General features: G+C 38.8%; 1 protein-coding gene across 1 annotated transcript in view; it reads left to right on the forward strand.

The window, feature by feature from the left end:
• gab2 (GRB2-associated binding protein 2) overlaps positions 1-18,512 on the forward strand; it is a 59,849-nt gene extending 41,337 nt beyond the window's left edge. The window contains exons 3-10 of the mRNA XM_017696784.2: positions 6,152-6,383; positions 11,169-11,734; positions 13,520-13,617; positions 13,754-14,039; positions 14,238-14,328; positions 14,678-14,777; positions 15,335-15,457; positions 15,693-18,512. Coding sequence (XP_017552273.1) covers positions 6,152-6,383; positions 11,169-11,734; positions 13,520-13,617; positions 13,754-14,039; positions 14,238-14,328; positions 14,678-14,777; positions 15,335-15,457; positions 15,693-15,836 — 1,640 coding nt within the window. The 3' untranslated portion in view covers positions 15,837-18,512. The remainder of the gene's footprint in view (positions 1-6,151; positions 6,384-11,168; positions 11,735-13,519; positions 13,618-13,753; positions 14,040-14,237; positions 14,329-14,677; positions 14,778-15,334; positions 15,458-15,692) is intronic.
• The last annotated feature ends 859 nt before the right edge of the window (positions 18,513-19,371 follow it).

Consider the following 19,371-nt stretch of genomic DNA (forward strand, 5'->3'; position numbering starts at 1 on the left):
ATTTTTTTTTAACTTTTCTGCCATATTAGATTGTTGAGATGTAAACAAAAATAATTGAGAGTGTTCGATGTGAAACATTCTAGAGAAACTTGGAGTCAGAATTGTTCGCAGTGCTGGTGATGGGAACGAGATGTCTGAAGTGTTTAAAAAAACTTCTAAAAGATCCCTCACAGAAAGTTATTGCCTGATATGGTAAAGGTGATGCGTCTGAGACACCCAAGACACTGTTTTATGATAGTTTTAGACAGGTTTTTGTGCTAAAATGTGTATATGTTTAAATCTATTAATGGCAGAGAGGTATATGCAGGGTGCTGGAAGGCAAAGTAATCCCTAAAGAAAGGCAATTTTTTCAGATGTACATACTGCTGTTTTACAGTTATGAACATTACATATAAAATCACATTTTGAATGATAAATAAAATGGCTATATTTGCATTGTTGACTACCACCATTATAAAGAAATCTGAGTAGGTATGTTTCTCTACATTTGCAGCATTCAGGAGACACTGCAGTGAACCATTTCACATCAGCCCACTTTGAATGACTGTTTAAATCTTATTATGTAGACATTTTGAGTTCCTCTTTAACTGGTATGGAACCTTTACATTATGTTGAGGTTTATTAAACTTTAAAAGGATTCTGTACACTCATACAACTATTTAAAAATAGTGTTTGTACTTTGCAGCAGCATGACCTCAGTATTTCCAGCATTTCTATCAGAAGCTTTGTAATATACTATCTGGCTATGTATTTCTCTCTTTCACACCCTTTGCTGAGGGAGATGATGTACTTTTCCAGGTATTAATCTCACTTTTTCCACTGAGAGAATGAAATGCAAACCTCCAATCATCCACTCTCTCTCTCTTTCTCTCTCTCTCTCTCTCTCTCCCTCTCTCTCCCCCTCTCTCCCTCTCTCTCTCTCTCTCTCTCTCTCTCTCTCTCTCTCTCTCTCTCTCTCTCTCTCTCCTCCTTTATTGTGGATGATCAACTATTTACTGCTTTGCAGTGGCGGTTGCTGTATGCAAAAGCAGCATCTCTGGGAAACCTGGATATAGGCTGTAGGAGGAACGCTAACCTCCCCTTCCTTTGGCTATGTTTCCGAACAAATGAAATCAAGCAAAACAGGGTGATTCATTGGTCTTGACAAAGCGAGGCTTTCTCGCAGATTGATCAGTCCAAGCTGCTGAGGCTAATTGATGTTGCTGTGTGGTCACAGGCAGTGCTCACATGATGTAGGCTGTGGAGAAGGGCGTTGTGGGTAATGTGATCAGAGGGGCGGCTCCAGGGACATGGCCCTCATCTTGCTGTGTCACTCTGCTAATTACTTAGCGTTCGGAACTAGCCTCCTTGACCATCTCAGCTCAGTAGCTTACGCAAATCTGTCGGATTAGTCAGTGTTGTTTACTCAGTGCTTCAAAAATGGCACCAGTTGTAAATCTGCATAAAATTATAGCTTACCAGCTAGCAATCGTGAAAGCAATAAACGTTTAAAATGTTTTCAGAAAAACATCAGCAGTTTTAATTTTAAATGCTGTTTTGCATCTTTGAGGTGTATTGTTGTAGTACACATAAGCAGACCCAAAGACAGCATAGACAACAACACATTAGGTCATAACACCGTTATTACTGTCATCCTCACACTAGCCTCCAGAGTATCCTTGGAATGACCAGAGATGTAATTATCTACTGACGTCACTCTCATTAAGGCAAATGGAATCTCACAACTGCAGGAACGCAAATGCCTTCTGGCATGCCATTTGGGATACACCATTATCTTTGTGCTGGTGTTAGCTGTGGGAGCATGGGGACTCAGGAGACAAAAGCAGTTTGTCCTGTCTGGCTGGAGTCTGTTATGAGGGAGGCTGTAGCCGAAGTCAATTTGTCCAACCCTGAAGGCACTGTTCCATAAGCACTGCCTCGTTTTTTTTTCCTGAAACTTTTAAGGAAATTACTTTTAACTAGCCAGCTATGAAAACTAACCACAAGAGGAACGACTGCAGGTTCTTTATAAGGTGTTTTGATATCAGTTGTTCTCAAATGAGAGGGGTTTTCCCACAGAAATGAGCTGTTAAATATCAGGAGAACATTAGCACCTAATATCAAATGCTGTGTCCATTCTGTGTCCTGTGTCCATTATTCAGAAGAATCTGTGGTGTCTGTACTATTTCTTTCTTTTTTTTCTTTCTTACTTTTATGCACACTAATCAGATTTAATCATTAGGTCATTCCATATTCCTATTTTGGTATAAGATATAAATCATATTATCCGCTGTCCTTGGATGACTTTCACAATGTAGAGAGGAAATGAGGTCTTGATAAAAGACCGCCTTATCCCCCTCTCCACACCGGGCCTACTAATTCTGGACTCCTGAGACCCAACAGTCTAATTTTATTAGATGATAGCAGCCTTGCCAGTGAGACAGTAGGTAATGTATCATTGGCCATAATAGGAACATTGCAGCATGGACTCTGCTCTGTGACCTAGCACCTGCATGCGTTACAATACTGGCAAATCCCAACTATTTAAATATATGGTATAGGAAATTAAAGAAGGGTTTTATTTTGGCAACAACAACTGCATTACTTCCCCCTAAGTAATGTTTAGACAGTTCAGTGGTAACTTGAAGAAATTCTACAAGTCTTACTGTTAAACAGTTTTAATAGCCTTACTGTTAAAAAAATAGTTAAAAGAAGTAATTTTGCTAATAATAAATGAAAGCAAACAATGACCGCTTAGCATTATGCAAATAACATTGTGTTAATTAGTGGCTACTGGCCTAAATTGTTAGCATGTTTGGTGAAGCTGTTGCTTTACTATATGTAGCTTAACTTTTCTTTTAAATAAGAATTTCACTGAGTTTTAAAATGGTTTGCTTAATTAAATTAGCATAAAATCAAAGTCATTTACATTTTTTTGATAGTTCCAGAGAAACCAAGTCAAAATTGTTCAAAGCGGTGGTGACAGGAACCAGATGTCTGAAGTGTTAAATGTTTCTAACGGCTACCTCATGGACTTTAGGGTTTTTTTGTTTGTTTGTTTTGTTTTTTTTGGACTAAAAATCAAAAGTACATTAAATGGCTGTTTTTTTGTGTTGTAGACATCATGAGCCCTGGCCCCTATTACCACAGTGCAGAGAAATTGAAGTTGCTTATTTTCTCTACAATTAACCATTTCACATCAAGCCACTCTGTATGACTTTGTTCACATGTAACCTATTGAATTATGGAGAATTTTATAACTGTGAAATTGCTTTTTAACACCTTTGTACAGTGCAGGAAACCTTTGCACAGATCCATCAATCTACAGTCAAATCAGCCATTATTTACATCAAGTGCTTGTTTTTTTTTTTTTTGTTTGTTTGTTTTTTTTTTGTTTGTTTGTTTTTTTTTATAAACCATTGTTTTCTCTGCCCTGTACAAATCACTTTACTGTAGTAGGCCTATTGATCACACATCCCATTAGTGTCAATGATGAGCCATCACAGCTGCTCCCTGGACTGGGTTGCCTCATCGCTGCTATGCTGTGCCTTCTTCTATGTGGACTCAAAACCTTTAAACCTGCATTGTTCTATGGACTTACATAATTGTTCAGTGATTGTGCCGCTGTAATGCTTTGAGGTACTTTCATCTCCAAATAGCTTGATGCCAACAGGCTCTGTAAGAAATGTGAAGGCTTACTTGTGTTCAGCCTTACCAGTGTATCTTCTCTCCAGGGTGGGGGAGGAACATGGTCCCTCAGTAAATCAATATATGTATGACCATTAGAGGGCCCAGGGCACACAGACCTGGCTAAATGCATTCACAGGGAGCTCAGAGGCCACTGGAAGAGTGCTTTCTTGACTAGCATTAGGAGAGGTAGCGTATCCTCAGAACAATGGACTAATTGAAGGCTAGTAGTGAACCCTTTGACACTGTGACCTGGGCTGTTGCTGTTGTCCAAGTGATCAGGAAAAGTGGAACCTCTCTCTCTCTCTTATCTTTTTCATTCTCCCTCTGCCTAAGGCAGAGATATGACCTCATTCAACCAACCGCTCCCCATTCTGAATTATTGTCATGCCCATCACTCAGGCTTAGCAACTGTCACATTTTCTTGAACATTTTGTATGATCTTTAGCTATTGTGTCTGTCTTTAGCTATTGTGTCTTTTCAGTATTTGTAATTTTTTTAATCCAGCACTTTGTAAGCCTTTACACAAGGTTGGCAACTTGTTTACTCTTATTATTTCATGATAAATATGTGTTACATTTATTTTTAATTTAACCTATGAACTGGAGTCTGTATAACTCTGTATGTGCCCTAGTAAACTAAGTAATGGTTAGGTACTTCTACAGTATACATGCACAGTTTCAGAGTGGCCAGTGTCTACTCTGAAATCTTGTTGCCTCCACAGATGCCACCCCAAAATGTTTACCTTGTCATTGGCTTCCATCTCACTGTGGGATGGGTGTTTGCGCTTTTAAGAGGAGAGTTTTTTCACTGTCCACTGTCCAAACTTTGTCCACTCCTCCACCACTTCCCTGCTCATATCCCATGAGTTACATAAAGAGCTCAACACAGTCATTGAGTGAAATTCTAAATCTGCCTCTGACTGCAGTCTCTAATAATGCAAAAGTAGAGGACCCATGATGTAATCTAGTACATTACTTAAATGTTTAAGTATTTCTATGGTAACTTTAAGAAATTCTTCACAGAAATATGCTATCATGACTAATAATGAAAGAAAACTTGAAAATGTATTTATAATAGCCTCAACATGATAATGTTCACTCTGTTACAGGAATAGCTCAAAAGAAACTCAGCTAACATCATTAAAAGAAATAAAAATGAACAATGACCATATAGAATTATGCAGCTAACCTCATGTCAATAAGTGGCTACCACATTCTATTTACTGTTAGCCGTGTTAACGTGTTTGGTCAAGCTATTTCTGACTCTTTATTGATGAACATATACATTATGGAAATTAAAAAAAATATGTTTTGCATAATCTTTACTAGTGCTGTTGGTTTTCTGATGTATTTGTATTTTTTTTGATCCAGCACTTTACAATCCTTTTTTACAAGGTTGGCACCCACCCTTTTGCAAGGTTTACTATTGTAATTTAGTAGAAACATTGTATTAAATCGATTTTTAAATTGTCTGTAGTCTTTTATAGTAGTCAATACAACTCTGCATAGACCTTTACGAAAAACTCACCAAGGTGCCTGGATGAAGTTCTAAGTTTGCCTCGAACTGCAGTCTGTTGAAAAAAATGCAGAAGTGTAAGTCCCATAGAGTAACGTAGTAAACCTACTAGTCCGCCCACATCTCTCTCTCTCTCTCTCTCTCTCTCTCTCTCTCTCTCCCTCTCTCCCTCTCTCCCTCTCTCTCCCTCTGCCAAGCTTGTTGAGCATGAGGAGGATGATGGTTGGTGGGAAAAAGGGGTCATATGCACTTCCTGGTTTTTGGCTCTCTGCCTGGTCTATTTTGAGTTCTGTGGCCTGAGATTTGCCTTCGCTCGGCAGACCCATGAAGGAGGAATCAGAGATGTCACTAAGGAACAGCTCAAAGCAAAGGCCATGATGTTCACACAGCTCTGTGTTAAGACAGATAGGAAGTAAGCTTCACAACGCAGAGACTGCGTTTTTGTGCCCTCACTGTTGAAGCGGCACTGAAAGAGTGCTGTAAAAAATGACCTTTGGCAGGAGCCAGAGGCCTAAAGATTTGTCTTTTGTTGCCCCCCGAAAGACAGATTGGCCATCTCCACTGATTGACTGTGGAGCACACAGTGAAAGCTATTGAATACGAGCCGTCGACATGGATATTACGGCTAAAAGTGCTCAATTGAATTTTCCTTGTCCTTTGACTTTATTGATTATGGTGGGAGAAGACAAGATGGCTACTGTTCTTCGCCTTTGTTTATGCAGACCTGCAAAACAGGGCTGTATTACTTAAGGTTAATAAATCCAAAATGGTGAGGTCACTGAAGTGAACAGCCTTCTATAGTGCCCAGGACATCCTGCTTCCTACTACCTCATGATGTTTGTGATTTGTCACGCTTTTGATTTTGGAGCAACTCACTAATCAAGTCCAATGACTCCCTTGTAGTGAAAATGAAAGTTGCATTCTCTCAAAGTCCTCTGTCTTTTTTGTTTTTTGTTCTATAATGCAGATGACAGGCCATCCACCGCCCACATGTCCCGGTCCGTGGCTGGTGACCTTAGCAGCTCTTTGGGTCCTCTGATTGGTGAACGTAAATCTTCTGCACCCTCCCATTCCAGCCAGCCGATGCTGTTCACCTTCGACATGCCTGTACGCCACTCCCACGGCCCCCTGTCCAACAGCGCCCCCCAGGACTACCTCCTTCTTCACCAGTGCATGAGCCGGAAAAGCGAGAGTGCTCGGTAAGGGTTGTGACCTCTGGAGGGCCCCATGTTGGGCTAAAATGTGTTTCTTCATTGTACTGAAATAAAAATGCTACTTTTAGAGCTTTTGCCTCTAAATTTTATGGCTGCAAAAGACCACCCTTTTCTTCTTAGGAAGTGTTTCTTAAAAGCAGAGTTGTTCTTAACTTGAGTCAAATGAAAAGACAATCTAAACAAACATTCCCATTTGACAATTTTACATAAATTATCCACAAGTGTGCAATCCTTCATCCTAAATTATGAGGTATATCAAGTGGCAAGCAGACCACTTTCGGGAAACTACCAAGATCCACAAACATATGTAGGGCATATATAATCAGGAAGAGAATAGCTAAAAGAAAGTGTAGTGAACAGAAAGGTTGTATAATGCTGTCCATATGGATATGATAACAGCCTTTGATTATTATCAGAGTTCCAGCTGCATTTAGAGCATGGACCGTTCCATGCTTAACAGGGTTAGGGATAGTGAGATACGTTGTTCCGTCTGGGTGAGTCAGTACATCATGTGCCCACAGGGATGCAACGTGCTCTCTGATCATGGTGTGGTTTTTTTTGTCAGCATATGCAGAGATCTGCGGCAGCCCTACTAAAATACTAATTACACTAGTTGGTGGGAATCAAATATTTATGACTTCATCTATGGAAACTAAGCTGAACTAAGCTTAATGAATTGTTTTGTGATATCACACAAGTCAACACATTTAGGTGCATCTGGCTATTTAGCCAAGAGCTAGCTAAGAGCTTAGCCCCCATTCATACTAAAGTTATAAAAAGTGTTTCAACCTAAATGAGGCATAATACAGGTAACCAGTCAGAACAAATGTCAATAACATATATCAGCCTTATCAGTATATCAGTCTTAAGAGCACAAAAACAACCTGTTTAATTCTAAGGGATACATATAAATAAAAAGAACTTGGAAAACGATATAATAAAAATTAATTATGAATGTTTTGGCATGCAGTCCCTCACAACTGTCCACATAAAAGTGGGCATAAATGTGGGCCTTTTAAAACAAGAGAAATGCAGGACATGGGCCCCTTAATAACATGAAATTCAAAGACGCATAGCTTCAGAAATACCCTGTGCTTACCTTTTCGTGTTCTTCCTACAACTAGACTTAGTTTATAATAGAATTACAAAAGGAAAGATGCTTACAGTATTTTATATTCCTAGACAATGATGTCCTTGAAGTGAGCTTTAAAGATTGTGAAGGTCTTTGCCTAGTTGATATAAAACCAGCCCCACCTGCTGCTGTTAACTGAGCACACCTTAGTAGCCTTAAGGGTCTGAAGTCATAACCTTGTAGGCCACAACCACACCCATCATTAACCTGTGTGAAAAAAGAACTGGGTTGTGTACAGAAGAAAGTGGGCCGTTTGATCTCAGGAGATGAGATTCTCAAAGGAGAGCCCTGAAAAATGCTCTGCTCAACATTTTAGTCATGTCTTTTCTTATATAGTGCTCTGTACCTGCACTAAAAACTGTGTAAAGCATGATTTTCAAGCTTTACTCTCTCAGAGGTGTGATCACAGCCTCAGCAGTTTTGTAGAATGAGCTAAAGAAAAGTTCTTTTACAGAGTCGTTTGGCTTTTTCTGCTAGAACTAGCAAGTATTTTGCAGTGAAAACTACATCAGCAGGTTTTGACCAGTTAAATCCCACTGTTCTGGGTCAGATCTTGCATCCCTTTAAGCTGATGTAGGCCTAGATCTCAGTCACCCACTCCCACACATTTTCATCCATATTTCTTACTGGTGCATCATCCATCAAGTCAGAGTGAGTTTGAAGAGATGATGCCCCATTTATCATGGATTGATAAATGATCTTCAGAGAGCACTGCATGGATCAGAGGTGCATAATGAATAATGCTTGATATATTGATCCATCATTACACTGTGAAGGATTTGCTGACAAAGCTGAGTTAGGGCAGACACTTTTGTGTGAGTACAGCAAACTGAAGGCAGAATATGAAAGACACTAATCTTACTCAGATTATGCTGTTTTGCAAAGATGATCATAATGCGCATAAAACAGTGGTATTGTTGGCTTACAGGAGTTAAAATTCCAGCACTGAAACATTCCACTAGTCCAATGAGTAGACGTTATGTCATACTTGACATGTTGGGATACAGATAAAAACCTCAGATTACCTATAAAGATAATGTTTGCAGGTAGAACACTTTTTCTTAAATAAACTCCTAAGAAAGATTTCTGAACATCCTGGTGTAAGCAGTGATGTAGAGTGATGTTTCAAGAGGGATCCACATACAGGATGTGTGCAGCAGACATCCATGTTTGATCTCATTCATCCTATTGTCTCACATTCTCCATTAAAAGACGTGTCCTATAGATTGCTTAGAAATAAACACCTTTGATAATAAGTATACTTGAAGGGGAATTCCAGCAATTTATCATAATTTCAGCATTATTTAGTTGCTGAGATCTGATGAAAGTTATTAAATCAAAATTAATAAGGTAATTATGCAGAAAATGTGAAAAATCGGTGGAATTCACCTTTAAGAAAATTATTCAGAAAGGCTTTCTTGGTCCTTATAGTAACATGATCTCTTTTGTTTGATGCTAAATGACCCTTTCTAATTTTAATTCTTCATAACAGCATTAGCATTTTTGGGTGGCCTGATGCTGTGCATTTGAAGTTCCATGATTAAAAAATAAACTGAACCGTACTGCCTTGAGACTACAGCTTGTTAGGGTCATAGAAGGGAGTATATGCAAACTGTGCAAGTCAAGTCTCATGGGTGTAGGCACTGCCTATTTTACTGTGGGAAACTTCATGTGCCCATTATTCAGCATGGATGCAGGTTTAAACTCATTTTAAACTCTTGCCACAGGCCCACTACATCATGGCCACCATACTGCCTGTCTAATACTGAATGTCATTCTGCCTCTGAATCTGTCTCATTATGTACTGTTTTTGCTGCTTATGATGAATTGCTCTGAAGACATCATCCGTCTCTATTTAAAGTGAATAGGAAAGGGAAACACTGCCCCCTGTGGCCATTTAGAATCATTACTTTATAAGGTTTTATGTACATTCAACCAATGTCAGTGCCAGAAGTCCTGTGTTGTTAGAGTAAGGTTGGCGTTAATTACAGGGTTTGGCACTCCTGGGCATTCTTCAGATAATTATTTCCAGGAAACTGTGTACATATTCTTCTTCTTCTTCTTCTTCTTCTTCTTCTTCTTCTTCTTCTTCTTCTTCATAATAATAATAATAATAATAATAACAATATTATTATTATTATTATTATTATTATTATTAATGTATTTATTTATTTATTTTCTTTTTTCTTTTTTTTTCTTTTTAAATTCAGAACCTGTACAAATTATACACTGCCTTCCTCAAACACCCTGTACAGTGCAGTCTAGATTTTGAAATGACAAGATGTAGAGATGGCATGGTGTTTTTTTTCTTTTTTGATACCAATACAAATATTGAAAACTTAAAGGACCCATGTCATGGAAAAGAAAAAAAAAACACTTTTTTAAATAAAGTAGGTTGAAGTAATGTTTGAACACTGTTTTAAAACGCTTGGACATCTTTTTGGCTCTGTTTTGTAGATTAGTTTAACACCAATAAAATGAAGTGCACAATGCAAATCAGTGGAAAATGCAGAGTTGTTTCTCCCTTCAGTATGGACGTGGCATAAATGTGCTCTGTCTCTATGCATATAATACATCCACCTATTCAGCCTACTGCAGTTTAGCCCTGCTCATTCTTACTAAAAAACCCTAAGAAGAGTGTTTATAATGAGGAATAATACAGGACAGCTAATCAGAATGGAGGTTGTTTACAAATATCAGCCTTAAAGTAACCAAGCAAGATGGGCCAATACAGATACTGAGCTTTAACAAATGTTATTTTAATTGAAGCTATTCACTTTAGGGATCTGGAAAGTCGGGTTGCTGAGGGGATTGCAGCATTCCCAGATTTCTTTCTGTGAACTGCTAAAAAACAACCAGAGCATAGTAAAGACCTACGTGTGCTTGTTTTAGGGTAGAGTTTCTAAATCCGCAATGGCTTTGCAGTGTTTAAATTAACGCTGCATTTTCATCACAGCCAGCCAAATCGTTTCCCTTGCCAACTGAGGCTTGACTGGGGGTGTGTTGCTCAACACTAGCAGGAAGAAATTGGAAAAATGTATGTTATAGGCTATTTCTACACTTCTAAGCAGTCTAATATTATTTTAAACCTTAAAAAAATGTTTTGAACACATTTCTTTCTAGCCATTATGTCTCCTGTTTTGTGTGCATTCAGTTGTTTAATATCTGCGTGTAGCTTCACTGTGGTTGCAACATAATTGGTTACTGCATCATATATCAACAATTTGATTTCTTGCCAGGTTGGTGTCAGTTATATGTGTATATTGTTTCTCATCCAATGGTGACACATTCTATACAAAATAAATTATGCAAAAATGAATGAAGAAGAAGAATTATTTAAGCATTTTCTCACTTAAAATCTAAAGGTAGGCTATGGTGTGTTATAAAAACTACTGTACTAACACTGTAATATACCACAAGAAAAATACACATCTAACATCACATACCACAATCTGAATGTTGTAGACGTCATAGAGTCATAGTGCTGGCATCAGTACTGACATGTCATCTGCAATTAGATGTCCTTGATCACTCTTTTTGATGAAAACGAACAGAGATTTTCTCTCTTTTCTATTTTTTTCTGTCTTTTTTTGTTATCAGTACAGTATTACCAGATGTACTCTCTGTTTCTCCACCAGGAGTGCCAGCTTCTCCCAGGCCTCGCGTGGGAGCCTGCTGGTGGGCAGTGACTCAGCTGTTCAGCGCCTCACTCATGGTCTCTCGCACTGTCTGAATGGGACAGGAGCTCAGGTGCATGGTTCCTACAGTTTGCCCAAACCCAGCAAGCACCAGCAACTAGGATCCCCCCGGGACGGCTGCTACGTTCTGCCCCGCGGCTACAGCTCAGAAGGGGCTTCTGAGCTGGAATCTGAAGAAGTCTACACCTATAAGACGCCCTGTAATGCACTGGCCACCTCACACTTCAGTGAGCAGCGCCCTCCAGACAACTATGACCTGCCCACCACTCCTGGATCGTTCTATCAAATCCCCCGCACATTTGACAGGAATCACAACGCCTTGACGCCATCCAGTGCAGATTCAACCGGCGGCCCACCACCTAGACCGCCCAAACCCAGCCAAAGCTCAGAGACTCGCTGGGGCAGCCCTCAGTCCCTGGGTGGTCAGAATGGAGAGGTGGCCAACGTTTCTGTCATTCCAAGGAGGAACACACTTCCAGCGGTGGAGAACATCAGGCTTCACAGAGGTACTGGATTCAGATTTTCAGTACCACAGAAGGATGGCACTTGTGAAGCTACATGACACATAAGCAAGGTTTTCTAAACCTAAACTGATGTAAACCTACATAAACTTTTATAAGGCTCCAACAAGTGTCAGTTGCCCTAAAGATTGCTGTTGTCAGTGTTAATATCATTTCACCTCAGAAAATGTTACATCAACTAACACTTGTTGGAATAAACTTTTCCAAATTTCTGTTTGGGTTTGCATCACTTGTCATGAAAGGCTTACGTGGGTGCATTGTAGCATTACAAATGCTGCCCTTCAGCAAAGCATTACCAACTTTTCTTATGATTTCATAAACCGCATGTCATAAACCTTCCACTGAAGCTCATTACACAAATAGCTTTCCTTAAATTCAGTGAGAACCATTGATTTTTCTCACTTCATTCCACCCAGCATTTACTAAAGCATTTACTTCTTGTTATCTCAAACTTTCATTGACTGTTGCATTGTTCTGTCATAGGCTGGTTCTGTTCCTTTTGATTTTCCTCTCTCTCTCTCTCTCTCTCTCTCTCTCTCTCTCTCTCTCTCTCTCTCTTGAAAGCTTGCATCTGATTTGAAACAAAGAGGCAATCTGGCATGGCCTGCTCTGATCTGCTGGGAGGCTAATGAAATTCAAGCCATGCAGGCAGTCCCAGAGTGGCTCGTTCCGGCCTGATAAGCAGTGAAAAAAACAGATGAGCAGGCTCCAATCTGGGCCTCTATGGTGGCTCTGCACTCAGTCAGGCCAGGCCAGCATGTCTGGAGTAACAGGAAGTGACCTTTTGACCCTGCTGGCTCAGTCACAGTCCGTTCATGCACCTGTGCTTGGCAGCCATGTTCTCAGAAACGCTAATCTGGAGGCAATGTGGAGTGTATGATGAAACCGTTGCATGCATTTGTCTGCTGTGAGAATGCTTTAGTCATTGTTTGGAAATTTATGCAGGAATGAGGGCATTTAATATGGCAGTCTAGGAGTCCCTCTCAAGTTCTATAACTTTCTTATGATTATTTTCTTATGGTTCTTTGTTTTTGCAGGGGGGGGTATTTCCCAAACAGCAATTTGGATACCTGTTGATTTTACAGAGCGAGTTATTAAACACATTCTCAAAATCACCTGCAGAAACTGTTGCACTTCCATTTAAAATAATTTTAAATGATATTTAAAATAGGAATGTACATAAATGTGTTGGTCTTGTTGGGATGGTGGTAGCAGAGCAGTTCCTGTACTGTACTAACTGTGTGAGAAAGATACTTTACAGCAGTAAAAAAAATTGTCACAATAATCTGCTTTTTGGTTTGTCAAATTGTACACTATAAGCTGACAAGAGACAAGAAGAAAAAGAGCAACAGAGCTAATATTACCCCTGGAATTACCCTGGTGTCACAGGCAGTGTGGACTGCACACATGGCATTACTCGGACTGGAATTACAGCGTAAAACATTGAGAGGATTCGTCAAATTTGGAGTATTTTTCTTATTGTGTGATTATTTAAAGTACATGTGAAATAATTCAAAGTCCCATATGTCATTTCTTTCTGAGCCATCTTTTCACTTTTTCCCTTTTTTTTCCCTTTTTTTGCTTGGCACGATGTCATGATGCATTTAATTAAACCAGCTATCATTTATTTACTTTTAACATTTTAACATTACCATTTTTAAAAAAGACTTTTCTTTCTAAAGGCCTCTGCTGATGAATATAACAATGTAACAAATGAACACCTGAAATAATGTGTAATAAAGTTTATTCCTTTTTGTCACCTCCTTTCAGGATCCTCTTTTGAGACCAGCAGTCATCAACGTCCAATCTATTTCAATAACTCTGGTCAGTCAGTAGAATCCGTCAATGATGGCTTCAGTTCCTACCTGGTAAATCACTTTTTGTTCCTATTCTTACCAGCAGACGTACAGTCACAGACCATTTTAATTATATCTTATCTCCAGTGTACCCTCAAGTACTGTCTGTTCCTACTGACATCAGATCCATGCTTTTCTTTTTTGACAGAGGGCGAAAACTCCATTGACCCGCTCAGACAGTGGCAATTCCGATGATAACTATGTACCCATGAACCCTGGGTCCTCGTCCTCTCCGCTCAACGCTGCCCTGGCAGACAGTCCCAAGAACAACTACATTCCCATGAGTCCTGGCCCACACCACTTTGATTTCCCAGGATTCTCTGCCACGCTGCCAACTAGAAAAGGCAGCACAGCATCACTGTGCCACCGACCGGGCCGATTAAGTGACGTCACACCACCGCCGATCAACCGCAATCTTAAACCCAACAGAAAAGGTGAGGGGAACAGTTTGATCATTTCACATGTGCACTGGGGTCCTTTGCTCTCTTTGCCTTCTGTACTTTATGAGCCATCTTGCATCTGTCCAGTATTTAAATGAAATCCTGACCAAATCCTGATTTTTTAGGACATAACAAAATCAATGAAATCAAAGTTTCAGTGCTGAAGTTCTTTTTGCTTGTCTTCATCTATAGCAAAGCCAACACCTCTGGACTTGAGGAATAATGGCATCATTGATGAACTTCCTTTCAAGAGCCCTGTTACCTTGTCCTGGACCAGACCCATGTGAGTTTAAACTTCACCCTCCATTTATGATATTCAAAGAGTGAGTTTATGTTGAGAAGTTTTGGAGAAACTTTATATTTTTGCTGATCACAGTCTGAAAATTCATATCAAACACTGATGCAGCGTTTCTGCTGTGAACTTTATGCAGTATGTACCTTTTACAAACCAGCCTGTATTTGATTAATTGGTAGAAGTGATAAAGTGTGTATTCCTGGAATTAGCACAGAATCCATATGCAAGATTGCATCATGCTTTGATGGTTGAATACACCATTCCTGAATGTGTCAGTGAAAAAACTGTACAGAAGAAAGTGAAAAAACTAAACAGCTATTTTTATTTTAATGTGCAGGCCTATGAATTCCATCTCCTCGCAACACTGTCGCCCCATCTCCACCCAGAGCATCACCAGCACCGATTCTGCAGACAGTGAGGAGAATTATGTGGCAATGGTGAGCAATGTATAGACTCAGTCATGTACTAAATAACCAGGTTTAATCATGCCTAATGCTGCTTATAAGGAAAGAAAAGTAGCAGAGGCCAGTTCATTCTGTGGTCCCCTCAGGACACATTTGCAATGCAAGTTAAGATTTCTTTGCAAAAATATCTCTAAGCTGAGAAATGCACGTTTTGGGAATTTCTGCATAAATATTGGTCAGAAGGCTTGGTCAGTATTTACATTGCCCTCTGTCTGACCTCATAGAATTATTTGATAGCAAATCAAAAGCAAATTTTCATCAAAAGCAAATTTCTCTTTAAAAAAATAAGACTAAAAGTGGTAAGACCAAATTCAGCATTCAGTAACATTAATACTGAAAACTGGCTGGATAGAAATGTGTTTCAAATCAGAATTTTTCTTATTTGTTATTAGTGGATGCAGGCAAAAGGCTCTATGGAGATAATTTGTGTTTTTTTCTTTCTTTTCCTAATATGCTGGTCTTTGAACTGTTCTATAGTACCATGAAGTTTTATGTATTGATTTTGAGTTTTCGCTTGTTTCCGTTTGTAGCAGAATCCAGCATCTACCTCGCCGGCAGTGAGCGGTACCAGCAGCCCTGCTCCTAGGAAATGTGGTAACGTCGATTATTTGGCTTTGGATTTCCAGCCTGGCTCCCCTGGTCCACACAGAAAGGTAGCTCAGACAAAATCTTCCCATCAGAAATAGCATTAAAGAAATTGATAATTTTATGGCAAAGTTAATTTTCTGTTTATTGTGGTCAGTATGCACTTGCACAGTAGTGGAGCTGATGTTTTATTGGTTTGTTGTTTTGATAGTCAAGTCTGTCAGTCAAAAGCTTCTGTTCTTCTATTGTTGTCACTTTAACATCTTTTAACACATCTTTAATCTCTCCTCAATATTCCCGCAGCCCTCCACCTCTTCAGCGACATCAGATGAGAAAGTGGACTACGTCCAAGTGGACAAAGAGAAGACACAGGCCCTTCAGAACACCATGCAGGAGTGGACAGATGTACGGCAGTCCGGTGAGCCGACCAAAGGCATCAAGTCCTGACAGAATCATAACATGTTAATGTGCTAACGCTGGCAGCAAGGCGACACACACTGCACGTGGGCCTCATCACCTCCTTTCCCAGTAGACTGGTGTGCCATGATATTAGAGACAGACTGAGTCAAAGCAGACAGCAGAAACAGCAAAATGTTTCACATGGAATGACCATACAAGATGGAACCCAAAGCCATAACAAACACTTGGTCTTATGAGGAAAAAAAACAGCCATTAATCATCAACGACTTGCCTTGCCTGAAAACTGGCATCTCTGCGTTATGTAATATGTGATTTCATTTGTGCAAGATGAAAAAAAAAAGAAACAGCTGTCTGTGCTGATTGCCTCCACAAAGATAAATCCTAATTAGTGCAGTTGCATGAGAATATTTTTATTCTAGAGTGCAATATGGATCACAAAGATCATCAATTCATAGAAAGCCGTCTTTGGCATAGTGTCATTACTATTGACAAATGGGTGTTGCAGCAAATTTAAAGAACTGTGTTCCTTTCAGAGGTAAGTGAGTTTACAATGACAACTTGCCAGTCACACTGACTTGCAATTTGACTTCTATCGATTATGAGGAGGAAGAAAGCTGAATAAGGTTATCACTGGTTCACAAACATGAGACTCAGCGCAAATGTTAAAACCCATTTGTGTTTAGGGTAAAGAACAAGATTTTCCATTCATTAAATTACAGCCGAGCATTTTAGCTGAGCTGGGCATCGAGGGGTCTTCATCCATGTAGATGCCCGGTTTTAGCTTAGGTGTGCATGTTTGGTAGGTAAGACTATGAAGAGATTAATGCTGAAATATTCCCGCTTTACTGATTCAGCAATAAATTGGAATGTTCTTGTCCTTGACCAAAGGTGTGCTTATGGACAAAATGATCTTTGTCTCTGTATAAAATAATATACAATATAGAAGACACAGTTAATATTGCAGTGGTTCTTGAGGACGTGGTGCCCAGATATACATATTTTCTCACACCTAAATGGGCCATTTGCTAAACTGGATTCTAGGTTATACTGGTAATCACATGCCATTGTGTAAGGAAAGGTCAAATAAGGACTGTATGGAAAACATGCATTCATTTTTCATTAATTACATTTACAGGTGTGTCTAGGTTCTTTTTGTGACTGTGAGTACATGTTTTATTTACAGAATACTTTCAGTAAGATATTTAATGTGGTTGTTACAAGTTACAAATGCATTTGTGGTATTTTCATCTTCCAGTCTGCTGGTTCTTGCTGCATGGTAACTGTATTGGACTGAAAGTAAAGCCATACTGACCTACTTGTCATTCCAATCACTTTTGGTGCAGCTCCATGTAAACTCTAACAGCTAATGCTTTCTGTCTAACCAGATTAGTAGGAGGTCAAGACTCCAAATATTGGTGGCTCATTACTGTTCAAATATCCAAACTAATGAGCATAATTGTGAAAGTCTTGAAGAACCAGGCAAAATAGTTCAGGTTGTTCAGTGTTAAAATTTTAAGTTACAATAATGAAGTCATTAAGATGAAATCTACATATGTACAGCAAAGTAAAAGTCTGGGGCACATGTCAGGACTTCTGTGCTACATTTCCAAGAGAATACAGAGAGCAGTGCCAATTATATGCCAATTCCTGTATTAGCGATGCATTTATATCGACATTCTGGCCAAAAATGCTACATGTAGTTCCTATTTTAAAACTGCTGTCATAAAATGCCTTGAGCTCAGGCTGGAGCGAATATATGGACAGCTGCAATTACATACGACAAATGATACAGAGTGAATTCCATTTCAGTCAGGTTTAATTTTTTAATGGTAGGCTGGGACCTCCAAAATATACATTTGTATTGTGATTTAAGAACGGTTAATGTTTTAGGACATTATTTATGCCTTTGAAAAATGCCGTGACATGTTCATACTATTCATAGCCATTTTCTATTTATTGTTTTCTAGCTTTTGATTATTGAACACTTCATGTGAAGGAGGAAAAGGGGACTGATCTACAGTCACTCTGTGGTCCAGGTCCTCCTTTAGCTTGTATATGGATCAGAACCAGTTGTCAATGTGGATTATGGGACTGCCTTTTTTTTTTTTTTTTTTTTTTATAACACTTATGTTTTAAACTTCTGGGGGTATTTTTCTGTGGTAACGTTGCACTGGCATTTCCCTCGTTGAACTGTGATTCTGCTGAACGGCTAAATGACTGAAATTGGTTGTTTCTATGCTTTTGTCTATGATGAATATGAAATGTAATGTGCTGTCCTAGGAGAGTACTTGTAAGTGAACTGAATATCTGTGTTGTGGTAGAGTGTATGCTGTAGTTTGTTGAAAGATCTGTTGTCTGAAAATGATAGAAAAAAAAAGTTCAATTTTTCATTTACTGAGTTCACTTTTGAGTATTGTACATTTTGTCTTATTTCTACTACTGTAAAGCATTTCTATCCGACTGCTTGTGAATTAATTTATTAATTTATTATGTGTTCACAGGAAGGAAACCTGTAAGAATGACAATTTGTGGCTCTACTAACATTAATTTATGCTATGTGTCTCAATTTTGTGAAGCAATATGCCAAGTAAAGCCAGTAAAATGGTCAAATGTGGTACTTTTGGGATACACAAATACATTTTTGTATTCCGTGATATTATATACTCAGAATGTTGACAAAAATAAACTGCAGTGCAAACACAAGCTTTCAGAGATGATCTTGTGATGGGGAAAAATATTTTATCCTTCATTAGGTCTTCTTTAACTGATGCTGATGCCATCTTGACACTGAATCAGAAAGAAGTTAAATTGTCAGTTGCACATCAATTTGAATTTAAAAAGGAATTCCAGCCATTTTTTCCACATAATTTAGTATAATGCATAATTTAGTCATTGAGATGTAAATATACATGTTTAGAATGGTTTGATGTGAAATGCTGCATTGTGGAGAGGCTTACTGGTTCAGATTTCTTTACAGTGGTGGTAATGTCACAATGTTAACTGCGCAAGTATAGCCATTTTATTTATGATATGAAATTTCCAGTAAACATGTATCTTCTGGGTTTTTATATGTTGATAATGGTAAAATAGTGATAAAAACAGGGGAGCAGTTTTCTGCTTGTTCTATTTTGCCTTACAATGCCCAGAATATAATATGGACTTTGGAAAAAATACATGCCAAGCATCTTCATGCAACATATTCATAGGCATTTCATGCTGGTTTTCCAGACCTGAGTTAAGATTAATCCTGAGCTAAAGTTCATGGTCAGTTTTAGTGGCTAATTACCATTGGATTTTTTTCTTAGGCTTAATCTGAGTGTGGGAAACCTGCCCTTCATCTCAAGTTTTCCTCAGATGTCTGGTTCACCGTGAACAATGAGTCATTACACTTCTTCTAACCAACTCAGTACACTTCTTGATAATTGAACTTTTCACATCAAATAACTCTATGACTATATCATCTTAAGGTTAAAATTATGTCATTATTTTGAAAATCTGTGGAATTTCCCTTTAATGACTTTATTCTAACTTTTTGCATTTGGCAACATTGTGTTGTAAAGTA

The sequence above is a fragment of the Pygocentrus nattereri genome, chromosome 17 (genome assembly GCF_015220715.1).
Source record: "Pygocentrus nattereri isolate fPygNat1 chromosome 17, fPygNat1.pri, whole genome shotgun sequence".
In the NCBI taxonomy this organism is placed as follows: domain Eukaryota; kingdom Metazoa; phylum Chordata; class Actinopteri; order Characiformes; family Serrasalmidae; genus Pygocentrus; species Pygocentrus nattereri.